Raw genomic sequence first — 13,229 nt, 5'->3', positions numbered from 1 at the left:
ATGACAAAAATGACAAAAATGACAAAAATGACAAAAAATAACAAAAATGACAAAAATGACAAAAATGACAAAAATGACAAAAATGACAAAAATGACAAAAATGACAAAAATGACAAAAATGACAAAAATGACAAAAATGACAAAAATGACAAAAATGACAAAAATGACAAAAATGACAAAAATGACAAAAATGACAAAAATGACAAAAATGACAAAAATGACAAAAATGACAAAAATGACAAAAATGACAAAAATGACAAAAATGACAAAAATGACAAAAATGACAAAAATGACAAAAATGACAAAAATTACAAAAATGACAAAAATGACAAAAATGACAAAAATGACAAAAATGACAAAAATGACAAAAATGACAAAAATGACAAAAATGACAAAAATGACAAAAATGACAAAAATGACAAAAATGACAAAAATGACAAAAATGACAAAAATGACAAAAATGACAAAAATGACAAAAATGACAAAAATGACAAAAATGACAAAAATGACAAAAATGACAAAAATGACAAAAATGACAAAAATGACAAAAATGACAAAAATGACAAAAATGACAAAAATGACAAAAATGACAAAAATGACAAAAATGACAAAAATGACAAAAATGACAAAAATGACAAAAATGACAAAAATGACAAAAATGACAAAAATGACAAAAATGACAAAAATGACAAAAATGACAAAAATGACAAAAATGACAAAAATGACAAAAATGACAAAAATGACAAAAATGACAAAAATGACAAAAATGACAAAAATGACAAAAATGACAAAAATGACAAAAATGACAAAAATGACAAAAATGACAAAAATGACAAAAATGACAAAAATGACAAAAATGACAAAAATGACAAAAATGACAAAAATGACAAAAATGACAAAAATGACAAAAATGACAAAAATGACAAAAATGACAAAAATGACAAAAATGACAAAAATGACAAAAATGACAAAAATGACAAAAATGACAAAAATGACAAAAATGACAAAAATGACAAAAATGACAAAAATGACAAAAATGACAAAAATGACAAAAATGACAAAAATGACAAAAATGACAAAAATGACAAAAATGACAAAAATGACAAAAATGACAAAAATGACAAAAATGACAAAAATGACAAAAATGACAAAAATGACAAAAATGACAAAAATGACAAAAATGACAAAAATGACAAAAATGACAAAAATGACAAAAATGACAAAAATGACAAAAATGACAAAAATGACAAAAATGACAAAAATGACAAAAATGACAAAAATGACAAAAATGACAAAAATGACAAAAATGACAAAAATGACAAAAATGACAAAAATGACAAAAATGACAAAAATGACAAAAATGACAAAAATGACAAAAATGACAAAAATGACAAAAATGACAAAAATGACAAAAATGACAAAAATGACAAAAACGACAAAAATGACAAAAACGACAAAAATGACAAAATTGACAAAAATGACAAAACTTTTCAATTGTGTTACGATAATAAAAAATAAAGAGGAAATCAAAAATTAAAATTAAAAACGTTCATAAAAATGGCAGAATAATTATTCAAAAATTTCACTACACTACAAATTACACATAAATTTCTAAATTTTTACAAACATAATAAAAATAGAAGAAACCAACGAACTTAAAAAGTAGTAAAAATAATGGATAAATGATACTACAACTTTATTTGCAGAATTTGTCTTATCATGTGTGTTTTTTGTCGTACTGTATGATTTTCATTTTTCTTTTCTTAGATCTTTTTTGTCTAAAACAAATTTTCTTTGTTTTTACATATTCATATTCATAAATTTCAAATTATTTCGGTCGAATACTCCAGTGAGTTTTCAATGAAAGTATAGCCAAAAGGGATTAATGCAATTTCCTTTTAGTTCTTCCATTTTAATACCCCTCATGTTTTTGAGTCGATTTTTTTAATGAAATTAGTCAAAATCTTTTTTAAGTGGGGGTCTTTCTGATTTTCAAAATGTCACCAATAACTGAAAGGACATCCGATGAATTGTCACTTCTAGGATGTATATCACCAAAAATATCTGGACCCTGATAAATCTGGGACAAAACGTGTCAATACAGATGCTCAGCAATTTAAAAATGCATATTTGATATTGAATTAGATGAAGCTTGAATTTGAGCAAAATATCCCAAAAATTGTTGTTAAAAAGAACGAAGTACCGTAAAACGGGGCATCATGCAACAGCGGGGTTAGATGCAACATTTATATAACACCACACTGAATTAATTTTTAATTTAATGTATTGTAATAAAGTTATCTTTTAATGATTACAAAATGATGGTGACATAATTTCTCGCATCTTAAGCAAGTTTTTTAAAGTTTTTTATTTTTATATAAAATTTGAAAAATCTAGCTATAAATGAACAAATTTTAACGTTTTTAGATGCCGAAAAAAACTTTACCCAGTATGACGGATTGGCTTGATAATATTATCTACAAACTTTTTACTTTTACTTTTTACCAACACTATTGGTGTAAACATATTTTTAAAACAATCACCCATTTTTTTTTTTCAAATAAATATTTTTATAATTCAGTTGGGTGTCTGGGGTAAAATGCAACAAAATGCAAATCAAAGAAACACCTTATAAATTTCGTTTCCATGTGCTGGAATATGAATTTTTTGCATTCCGTGTTTGTAAACATTGCAATTTCATTCATCCTAACATTTATTTTTATGATTCCAGCTTGTAGAATTTTTCGTAGTATAATTTAACCCCTAAATGTATGCAGCATCCTTATTTTCAGAAAAAAAGTGAAAATTACTTTTTACAGGCAAAAAAAATTACTGCAATTGATGTTTTCATGCATTATGGTCTTTAAGGCATCGCAAATATATTGAAAACAATAAATTTACGTACGTGTTCATAAGATTTTCCATTAAAAACAAAGTTTGTTGCAAGTTACCCCATTTTCTAAGGAGGGTGAAAATCGCATGATTTTAGAAAATTGAAAATAGCTAATGAAACCAATAATTTTTCTAACTACGCCAATTTCATGTCCCATCACCCTTAAAACTTTTGATGCAAAAGAGGTAGGATAACCTGTGAACATAAGTTTTTTAGAAGCCATTGAAGTTGAAAATTGTTGCATGTTGTCCCAGTTGACGGTATACCATACTTTCTACTACACGCATCCTCATGGTTGGGCAATCTAAGACGATTTTTTGAAAAATTTCTAAAAATAATAGGCAAATCTGAAAAAATGAAGGCATTATTCTCAAAAAACACAAGAAAATTACTTGAAACTGAAAGTTTTCATTGAATCACAGCCGCAGTGTTAAAATTATATCTAAGGGTAAAAATTTCGGTTCATTTTGAAAATTTTTAAAATTGTTTTAGTACACAAAATCTTAAAATTTGTAACAAGAAATTAAGTTTTTAATTTGATTTAGAAAATTATCTGAATATATGTAATTGAATTTATGTGCAAGCAGGTCCGGATTAAGCCATCGGGGAGGCCGGGGCAATTTTTCTCGGTAGGCCCACATGATTCAATTTTTTTTTCACATACCATCTCAGAGAATATATTATTTTTTGAACATACTAAGGAACTGTAAATGAGTTCAACATTTTCAATTCAAATAACCATTATGTCTGCATACAAGGCAGTTTCTGGAATCTCAAACCAAAATTTGTTCAACCACCAAGGTGCAAACATCATGAAACAGTAAATAAATTATTCGAACATGGAAACTCTGATTAAAGCTGATGAATGCAGAATTCAATTCGCAATTTATTTAAGAATTCTATCACTAGTTAAAATTCTCTGTTTAGGCAAAATTCAAAGATAAACTAGAAAATGTTTTCATTTCATCATTGTGAATCACAGTAAATGCTTTATCGATAGCAGAATGAAATTGCGAAGTAACATTAATATTTCTGACTTAGAATTCAAAATTTGAAAAATTAAACAAAATAATTCAACTAATATTCCATGAAGATACAGTTAAAAAAGTTCAAGAGTAAAATTCAAAATCATAAATCAGATTCCATCCAGAATCAATTCAGTGTCTCAAATTCAAATCACAATTTCAAATCCAATTCAGACACGAATGCTACAAGGATGAAAAAGTGCTGTTAGGTAAAAAAAACACACACACAGTAACATTTCTGAAAAAGTTCTTCTAAATGTGACAGAAACTGAAAACACAAATTCTAAATGATTATTGGATGTATAAAACATGGAATCAGTATTTAAGTAATTCAAAAATCAAATAGGGAAACCAAATAAGTTTGGTACTGAAGGAGCAACACAAAGCTTGAAAATCTCAATGAATTTTATTTCTGTTTTCAGATCTAGAAGAAGACAAGATTAGAAAATAAAAATATTTATATTTGAAGAATCACTCATGGAATTACGGAATTCAACTACAAAAATGTTTTTATGATGAACATAATTTGAGAATGATCGGTCAATTGGAAAATGATATGCTGAATTCAGGATTTTTACTTCAGCCGAGGATAATTTTAAAATAGAAGCACGTCAGAGTCAATAGTAGGTATAAGACTTTGGTTTTATCAGCTGGAAAAATTCTATTTGAATTTCAAATTTGATACGGGATTTGGAATAGAAAATCAATAGAGAAACTCAGTATTGTTGATTTGTCAAATTTAAGCAACTACACAGCAGTTTTTTCTATTCTTGTTGTTTTTTTTTTCAAAATTGATTATCGGAAAGAGGTTGCATAAATTAATTTTGCATTTTTTATACTTTTGTATACTTATGCATTTAAAGTAAGCATTCTAGATAGCCCATTTTTACTTATTTTATTTCCAGCTAAGCTTTAGAAAACTCATAATATCGAATGATTTTCAATGTTTCTTTCACTTTCTTTGGTTATTTTTTTTATTTTGATGAAACTTAATTTGTACCCTGATATCGTCCGGTTTAAATTCTGAAGTATTGAAAAAAAAAGACTTTTATTTAATTTAGGTAAACATGATGCTTACTATAAAATGCATTTTGTAAAGTTCCTCACAAATAATGTAAGTTTTAAGCTATCTTTTAATTTTAAATGATGTTTGTACTTTATGAAAATAAGAAAATGATACTTTTAATTCTACATTCATTCTCCCAAATCTAATGATGATTGTTAGTTATTCAAATTTCGACAGAATCATTCCAGTAATCGCAAAATTCGTAACATTGTTTATTAATGTGAAGAAAATATTTCAAAATCGAAACCTTATGTTTGATTAGCTGGAATCTCCTTAAATATATTCCTAAACAAATAGGAGAAAACAATATATATTTATTGTAGGGGAACATGCTTAGGTTTTCAAAGTAAAGTGGACAAGTGAAGCAATCAACACGGTCGCCAGAATATTATCAAAAAGTTCGTATTTAGCTGGATTTGTTCACATTGAAAAGAAACCGAAAACTCAAATTGTGCTCAGTTTTTTTAACTAGTTGCCCAAATATTATCTAAATTATTGTTCTCAATTGTTTCAGATTTCAAATCTTTCGAGTCAGGGGTCGGCAAAAATGGTCGTCCATATTATTTGTTCACTGTTTTTGCTAAATAGGGGGTTAATCTGCGAGTCGAGTGACGTGACTCATAAAATTTCACTTCTTTATCCTGACTCCAGGAAACGTTTCAGAGAAGAAACGTTAGTATGAATGAGCTCCAAAAATCGATCACAGGACATTTGAGCTGAAATTTCTAGCCTAGAGTGGTTTCTGGAGTCGGCACAACGATGTGACGATTTCATACATCACGTCACGTGACTCTCAGAATAAGCCCCATTGTCTTGATTATACATCGGATTTTAATGAAAATTTGCCCATGGAAGTTTTACAGCACATGTAATTGATTTCACACGTCAAATTCTGACAAGGAATCAGTAAAAGGGTTCGGCCTAATATTTTCGAGTTTTTTTTTGCAATAATTACGTTGTTAGACATCATATCGATGCAAAAATTTAAACACGAGAGTTTTGCAGGACGCGGAATAGATTCCTGAAAACAAACTTTCTATTAGACGACAGAAAAAGGGGTCGTCCACATTTACTGTTTAATTTTTTTTGCAATAATTGTTCTATTATGCATGAGATCCAGACAACAATTCATTCACGAGTGTTTTATAAAACGTACAATTGATTTATGAATTAAAATTTTTAATCAGACGATAATCAAATCATAATTTCGTTGTTATCCGAAAAAGATAAGAAATCGAACAAGGGTGTTCATTTCGACAGTCAATCAATTTCTTATTTCAAATTTCCGTTTGGTAGACAAGCAAATAGGTCGCTGAAAATTCTGTTTAGTATTTTAAGCAATTTTTTAGTGAAAATGCATCCAAATTACCAACCAAATACAAAATCATCAGCTTTAAAGTTAAAAGCGAAACGAAGTTCGTACGGGATCAGCTAGTTTATAATAAATCTTAAATCATTTTAAAATTTTGACAAATTTGTTATTTTATAAATTCTAAAAATAAATATACGGCGGCCTATTCGACCTATTCGGCCGAATACTTAGCTCAGCTGTTCGGTGAGCCGAATATTCGGCTTAACGGCTTTTGGGCGGTATTCGGCGCCAAATATTCGGTACATTTCTAATTTTTACCTTTTTTGGTCTTAAATTTTTTAAATTTTTTGTCAGACGACAGACGATCAGTTCAAATTAGTCGGTGAAGCTCATTTAGTTAGCATGTGGTAATCTACTCCTCCACCTTTTTTGGTACCCACCAATAGACTGAATCAATTTGGGGTAATTTTTGAATTTCTCAAACCCTGGGGTCTAAAAACCTTCGTTTTGGTCTAATTTTTGCAAAATTTTAAGTAACGTTTACATGAGTAAATTTGCACTTTTATGTTTGTTTGGGAAAATTGAATATTTTGTTCTGAAAAATCAACATAATAATTCTTTCTTCTGTGGAACCGAGCCTGCTCATGGTTTTAAGGCCATTTAAAAAAATATTTTAAAGTATTTTTCCCCTGAACAACTTTGTTGAAGACCGTAACTTCGTATCTTATTGAGCTGAAAAGTAATTAGCTGTTTAACAAAGGTATATCTTTTGGCATTGATAAGCGCATTTAAATGACATTGCTGCTGGTGCCTCGCGAAATTTTGCATAAAAAGAATTCATGCAATACTTCGTTAGGCGCTCAGCAGTGATGACAATTGAATTTATTATTCTTCAATGTCAAAAGACACGCCCCAATAAAATAATTAATAGCTTTTTTGTCTAATAAGATACGAATTTACGGTCCTCGACAAAGTTGTTCAACGGAAAATTTCCTATGAAGAATTTATAAATTGAAACAGAAACCATTAGCAGGCTCGGTTCCACAGAAGAAACAAAAATTATGTTGATGGTTCAGTACAAAATATTCCGTTTTCCCATAAAAATCTTAAAGTTCAAATTGAATCATGTAAACGTCACTTAGAAATTCAGCAAAATATGATGGATGAGTTTTGAATCAAAACGAAGCTTTTTAGACCCCAGGGTATGAGAAATTTATAAATGATCCCAAATCGACTCAGTTTAATTCACCAACCTACTTTGAATATTAGCTTGATTCTTTAAGCCTCATTTCCATTTTCTTTTAAAATCTAAATTTCATGATTCGAATTGTATCAAGCAATACGCACGAACTGCACCTGTTATAAACTTTGAAAAAAAATTTGACAAACCGTAGTTGGTAAATAGGGACAAATGCCCCCTCAGAAGTTAAAACTTCTAATAAAATAAATTTATAGAAATTGTTTAGTAATATGACACTCATAGAAAACTTTTTCTCCCTCTCCAATTCCAGGCGCCGCTCGCCGAAACGGCTCCAGACTCTGCCAATTTCTGCCAGCGCCGAAGTTGACCCGGAGAAGCTGGCCCAGGAAGCATTCCGTCTGCTGCGGACGGTCCAAAATCTGCTCAACACCCAGGAACCGTCGCTGTGTCCTTCATCTTCACAGACGTCGTCGTCCCAGCCTCAGTCCCAATCCCAGGTGTCCAATAACAGTTCATCTATGGCTAATGCCGCCTTGGATGGTCTGCTGTCGGCTGCCGGAGGATCTGTTACCGGAAGTACTTCGACCCTGGTGGGAGTTGGAGCTGTTGGTGGTCCGGGTGGAGAAGTTTATAATACCAGGAGCAATGTGGGATTCATCAGAAAGATCAATATGCGTGGAAGTCGGCTTTCGCTGAGGAGTAGCACGGATGATTCGGTACATTCTACGAGTTCGTCCAACAAGACTGAAACGGACGAGGATAATACGGATCGGCCTTCGCCGCCTCCTGGAGGCCATCATCTATTGGTGGGTCATCATCAGCATCAGAACAGTGGAAGCAGCAGCAGTAGCAGCACCAGTAGCAATAGTGGCCATTTGGTTAACCACCGGCATAGTGCAAACATCGAACGGATCAAGGAGATGATGATCTCGAGTTCGGCTGAGGATGAGAGTGGTTTCAGTTCGATGAACTCGTTCCAGGAGATTGGACTGCCGTTGGTAAACTCGACGATGTTGTCCTCATCTTCTGCGGCTTCCTCGACCACCGGAGTTTGTTCAGCAGATTCCAACTCGTCGGCTGCTTCCTCGACCGGATCTGTGTCACTCGTTTCGGATGAGTCTTCCGAACTTCGGGAAAATACTGTGGTTCAAAAGAAGATCGGCAATGGGACCTCGAATGCCATAAGCCATGATTCGAGCGAGAACAGCAGCAGTCCCGCCAAACACGGGAGCCAGCTATCGGATAAGCTGGGAACTCCTTCCGCGGCCAAACAGTCGGATATTCCGTCCCGGGTGACGCAATCGCCCGCCTACGAACATCACAGCCATTTCGTGAACCATCGCCGGTGGGATTCGGCCCCGGTTGTCCCTTCGAAGTTGAAGATCCATGGCGATTCCAGCAGTGACGGTGGAGTTTCCTCCCGGGTCCTGTGGGTGTAGCATCAATAGAACGGCGATCACGGCAACTTCGGGAAGCCACCAGCTGCTTCCCGGCCAAGTTGCCGGACGTCCCTTGCCCGCACTTTGCTGCGATCCGTTTGCTTCAAGTTCAAGCCCAATCGTCCACCGGCGATCGAACGATTGTAAGGAAAAAAACCCCGGCTAAGGGTTGTCGAAGTTCCAGGTGTAGCAGTATTTTAGAGCCAGGTGTCCCCCAATTTGCTTGCATTTGTTCTAAATATTGGACCGAAAATTTTATCTCACCGTATAGCTGAAGAAGAAAAATGAAAAAAAGAGTGTGTAATATTTTATTATTTATATGGCTTCCCCGTTTCCTTCCAAAGAAGAGACAGAATCGAGTATCATCGTATAAAGGATCATTGCATTTATATGACAGTTACTTTTAAGCTTCCACAAGCCGCTTCCGCCTGAAACAAACAAATGAAGAAGAAAAAACACGGGATTCAGAAACATATTCTGCAAACAATGTTCAAGTATTTTAAATTAAAGCTTAAATAGTTAAACGAAACCCGCGCTGCTGTACAGAAAAAAAGCAAAACCGTTTACAAGAAAAAAAAATCAAAAAATTAAAAAACTTAAAAGGCATCCCTAGCCAACTGCCTTATAAACAAACAAACAAACAAACCGATCATTACCAAAGCAAAAGTGAAGGATTAGTAAGCAGGAAATAGCCTTACCCAAGCGAAAAAAAATCCATATGTGTTTTTTAGGAAAATGACCGCGTAATAGTTACATTAGTAATAGCCCGATAAATGGAAAAGAGAGCATTTATAACCACCACATGTACTTATAATTGATTAATGAGAATAATAAGCAGAATGAGAAAAAAATCAACAAAAACAATAACAACTATTCCTATTTTAACCAATGCGTCGATTATTCTACCTATTACACGAACCATTGCAAGCTATAAAGCTGACTACTATAAAACTAGGATGGATTGATTCGAAATTTATTTTTTAAGAGAACTATTTTTTTTAAATGAAACTCGCTCTTATTTGAGTCCAAATTCGTCTGAAACCATCAACATTGCATTAATTTTTTTTAATGCTGCGGTAGAGATTTCCTTAAAAAATTGATTCATTTTTAACTCATTTAAAAATAATCGATAAAAATAAAAATTTTCCTTCCATAATTTAGAATATTTTTATCACAAGTATTAACCCACATATGTCCCAGGAATTTTAACCCGTTACAGTCGAAATTGTCAAAATTGTCAAAATTGTCAAAATTGTCAAAATTGTCAAAATTGTCAAAATTGTCAAAATTGTCAAAATTGTCAAAATTGTCAAAATTGTCAAAATTGTCAAAATTGTCAAAATTTTCAAAACTGTCAGAACTGTCAAAATTATCAAAATTTTCAAAATTGTTAAAATTATCAAAATTGTCAAAATTTTCAAAATTGTCTAAATTGTCAAAATTGTCAAAATTGTAAAAATTGTCAAAATTGTCAAAATTGTCAAAATTGTCAAAATTGTCAAAATTGTCAAAATTGTCAAAATTGTCAAAATTGTCAAAATTGTCGAAATTGTTAAAATTGTCAAAATTTTCAAAATTGTCGAAATTGTCAAAATTGTCAAAATTGTCAAAACTGTCAAAATTGTCAAAATTGTCAAAATTGTTCAAAATTGTCAAAATTGTCAAAATTGTCAAAATTGTCAAAATTGTCAAAATTGTCAAAATTGTCAAAATTGTCAAAATTGTCAAAATTGTCAAAATTGTCAAAATTGTCAAAATTGTCAAAATTATCAAAATTGTCAAAATTGTCGAAATTGTTAAAATTGTCAAAATTTTCAAAATTGTCAAAATTGTCGAAATTGTCAAAATTGTCAAAACTGTCAAAACTGTCAAAATTGTCAAAATTTTCAAAATTGTCAAAATTGTCAAAATTGTCAAAATTGTCAAAATTGTCAAAATTGTCAAAATTGTCAAAATTATCAAAATTATCAAAATTGTCAAAATTGTCAAAATTGTCAAAATTGTCAAAATTTTCAAAATTTTCAAAATTGTCAAAATTGTCAAAATTATAAAATTGTCAAAATTGTCAAAATTGTCAAAATTGTCAAAATTGTCAAAATTGTGAAAATTGTCAAAATTGTCAAAATTGTTAAAATTTACAAAATTTTAAAAATTGTCGAAAATATCAAAATTGTCAAAATTATCAAAAAATTTAAAATTTTCAAAATTTTCAAATTTTTTAAAATTGTCAAAATTGTCAAAATTCTCGAAATTGTCAAAATTGTCAAAATTTTCAAAATTGTCTCAATTGTCAAAATAATCAAAATTTTCAAAATTGTCTAAATCGTCAGAATGATCAAAATTTTCAAAATTTTCGAAATTGTCAAAATTATCAAAACTGTCAAAATTGTCAAAATTGTCAAAACTGTCAAAATTGTCAAAATTTTCAAAATTGTCAAATTTTTTAAAATTGTCAAAATTGTCAAAATTGTCAAAATTGTCAAAATTGTCAAAATTGTCAAAATTGTCAAAATTGTCAAAATTGTCAAAATTGTCAAAATTGTCAAAATTGTCAAAATTGTCAAAATTGTCAAAATTGTCAAAATTGTCAAAATTGTCAAAATTGTCAAAATTGTCAAAATTGTCAAAATTTTCAAAATTGCCAAAATTGTCAAATTATCAAAATTGTCGAAAATGTTAAAATTTTCAAAATTGTAAAAATGTTCAAAATTGTCAAAACTTATAAAATTGACAAAAATGGTTAAACTTTGATATTTTTCCGAGATGTTCATGTTTGAAAAATATTTCTCTCAAAACGAATCAATCCATCTGACAAAAATATCCTTATTCAGATAAATTATCTTTTATGTGTACATCTGTTAGTCGAGTAAGAAACAACACCAATAGACTATTTTTATCTTAATGCTTGATAACGTAGAACAAACTAAAATCCTTCCAGCTTCAAACTGTTATCAGAATAAGCTCTTCCAAAAAAAAAAGGAAGGTCCAAACTACGCCCACGCCCTCCTCTCTAATCCTATTCGGTGATGTAAATTTTGTCTTATAAGTTTGTGATAATTTATTGAACATCAAAAACCCCCTATTATTTTCTATACCGTGTAAAGTTTTGTGTTTCAACTAATCAAAGATATTATTACTTCGGCAAATTATTTAATTGAAAGAAAAAAAAAACTATCCTATTAGAGCGAAAGAAAACTATTGGATTCGACTATCGAAAGGATCAAGCTAGTTGTACAAATCTAATACTATCATTACGTTGTTTGCCCGTCGAGTTTTACTACCCCAGATAGGCCGTTCGATTATAGGCAGAAATAACCCACTCGATCATTGTAGACAAATTAATCGAACCGATTGAATAGCATTTTACTAACAGACTAGGTGACATATTACACTCACCACAATCAAAATCAAAAGCTACCAGATTTTTCAAAATTGAATTCTAAATAGGGTTGACTAGCTCTCGACTACGTTTTGGATCTAGTAAATCGTGGTAAAAATTTCCGTCTTGCAATAACATTCGTTTTATGCTACAACTTTAGACTACATCTACCACTAAATAGCAATCAATAGGATGACGCCGTCGTATCAGAGTGAAACCAAGATTAAGAGACATGATAAAGTGGATAAAATAAAAATTCATAGAATACAAATCGTACTTTTGCTTTGTGCTTTCGCTGCGAAAGAAAATGTCCTTGATTCAACAACTCCACGAGTACATTTCTATATTTTCCTTTTTGAATTTTTTGAATCTTATACCCATATCAATTCATTTTTACTTTTGAAAAATTAATGTTTTATTTAAATTTCTTTGAGTGTAATCATTGGAAAAAGCAGGAAAACGTTGTCACGGTTGATTTCCAAATTCCCACAGTTGAAACAGAGGCATTACGTTATATTCGTACGAGGACACAAACCTATTAGCAAAGACACCACCGTATCCACGGGTATAACGCGTGTTGCTGTCACGGTTTTAACGTAACAGATTTAACATTAGTGTCTTGGCTAGGTGGTGTGTGTCCTCGGAAATCAAGCACGAGGTACAGAGACAGCTATTGTAAATAATTGGAACTAATCTTGCGTAACGCACGTGCAAACGCTTCGTGGAAAACGTAACGTCAAGACCACGTGTTTTGCTGAGATTTCCGTTGATTCAAACATCGATTTTATAGTCTTACGTTTAGATCTTTTTTTTTTTAAAGCATGCATTGAATAATACTTTAGATCCTACTTTGAACAGACTGATTATTTTTTGCTATTCAATTCAACAAAAAATAGAGGCTCTTGGAACCATAG

The 13,229-nt window shown here is 31.1% G+C and overlaps 1 protein-coding gene across 1 annotated transcript in view; it reads left to right on the top strand.

Annotated features, from left to right (window-relative positions):
- The window catches only part of LOC129752152 (myb-like protein Q), a 36,538-nt gene extending 26,290 nt beyond the window's left edge, over positions 1-10,248 (top strand). Inside the window, exon 4 of the mRNA XM_055747944.1 lies at positions 7,808-10,248. Coding sequence (XP_055603919.1) covers positions 7,808-8,936 — 1,129 coding nt within the window. The 3' untranslated portion in view covers positions 8,937-10,248. The remainder of the gene's footprint in view (positions 1-7,807) is intronic.
- Positions 10,249-13,229: the final 2,981 nt, after the last annotated feature.

This window comes from Uranotaenia lowii, chromosome 3, assembly GCF_029784155.1.
Source record: "Uranotaenia lowii strain MFRU-FL chromosome 3, ASM2978415v1, whole genome shotgun sequence".
Classification (NCBI taxonomy): Eukaryota; Metazoa; Arthropoda; class Insecta; order Diptera; family Culicidae; genus Uranotaenia; species Uranotaenia lowii.
The sequence above is the reverse complement of the archived record's forward strand: the minus strand, read 5'-3'. Positions and strand labels throughout refer to the sequence as shown.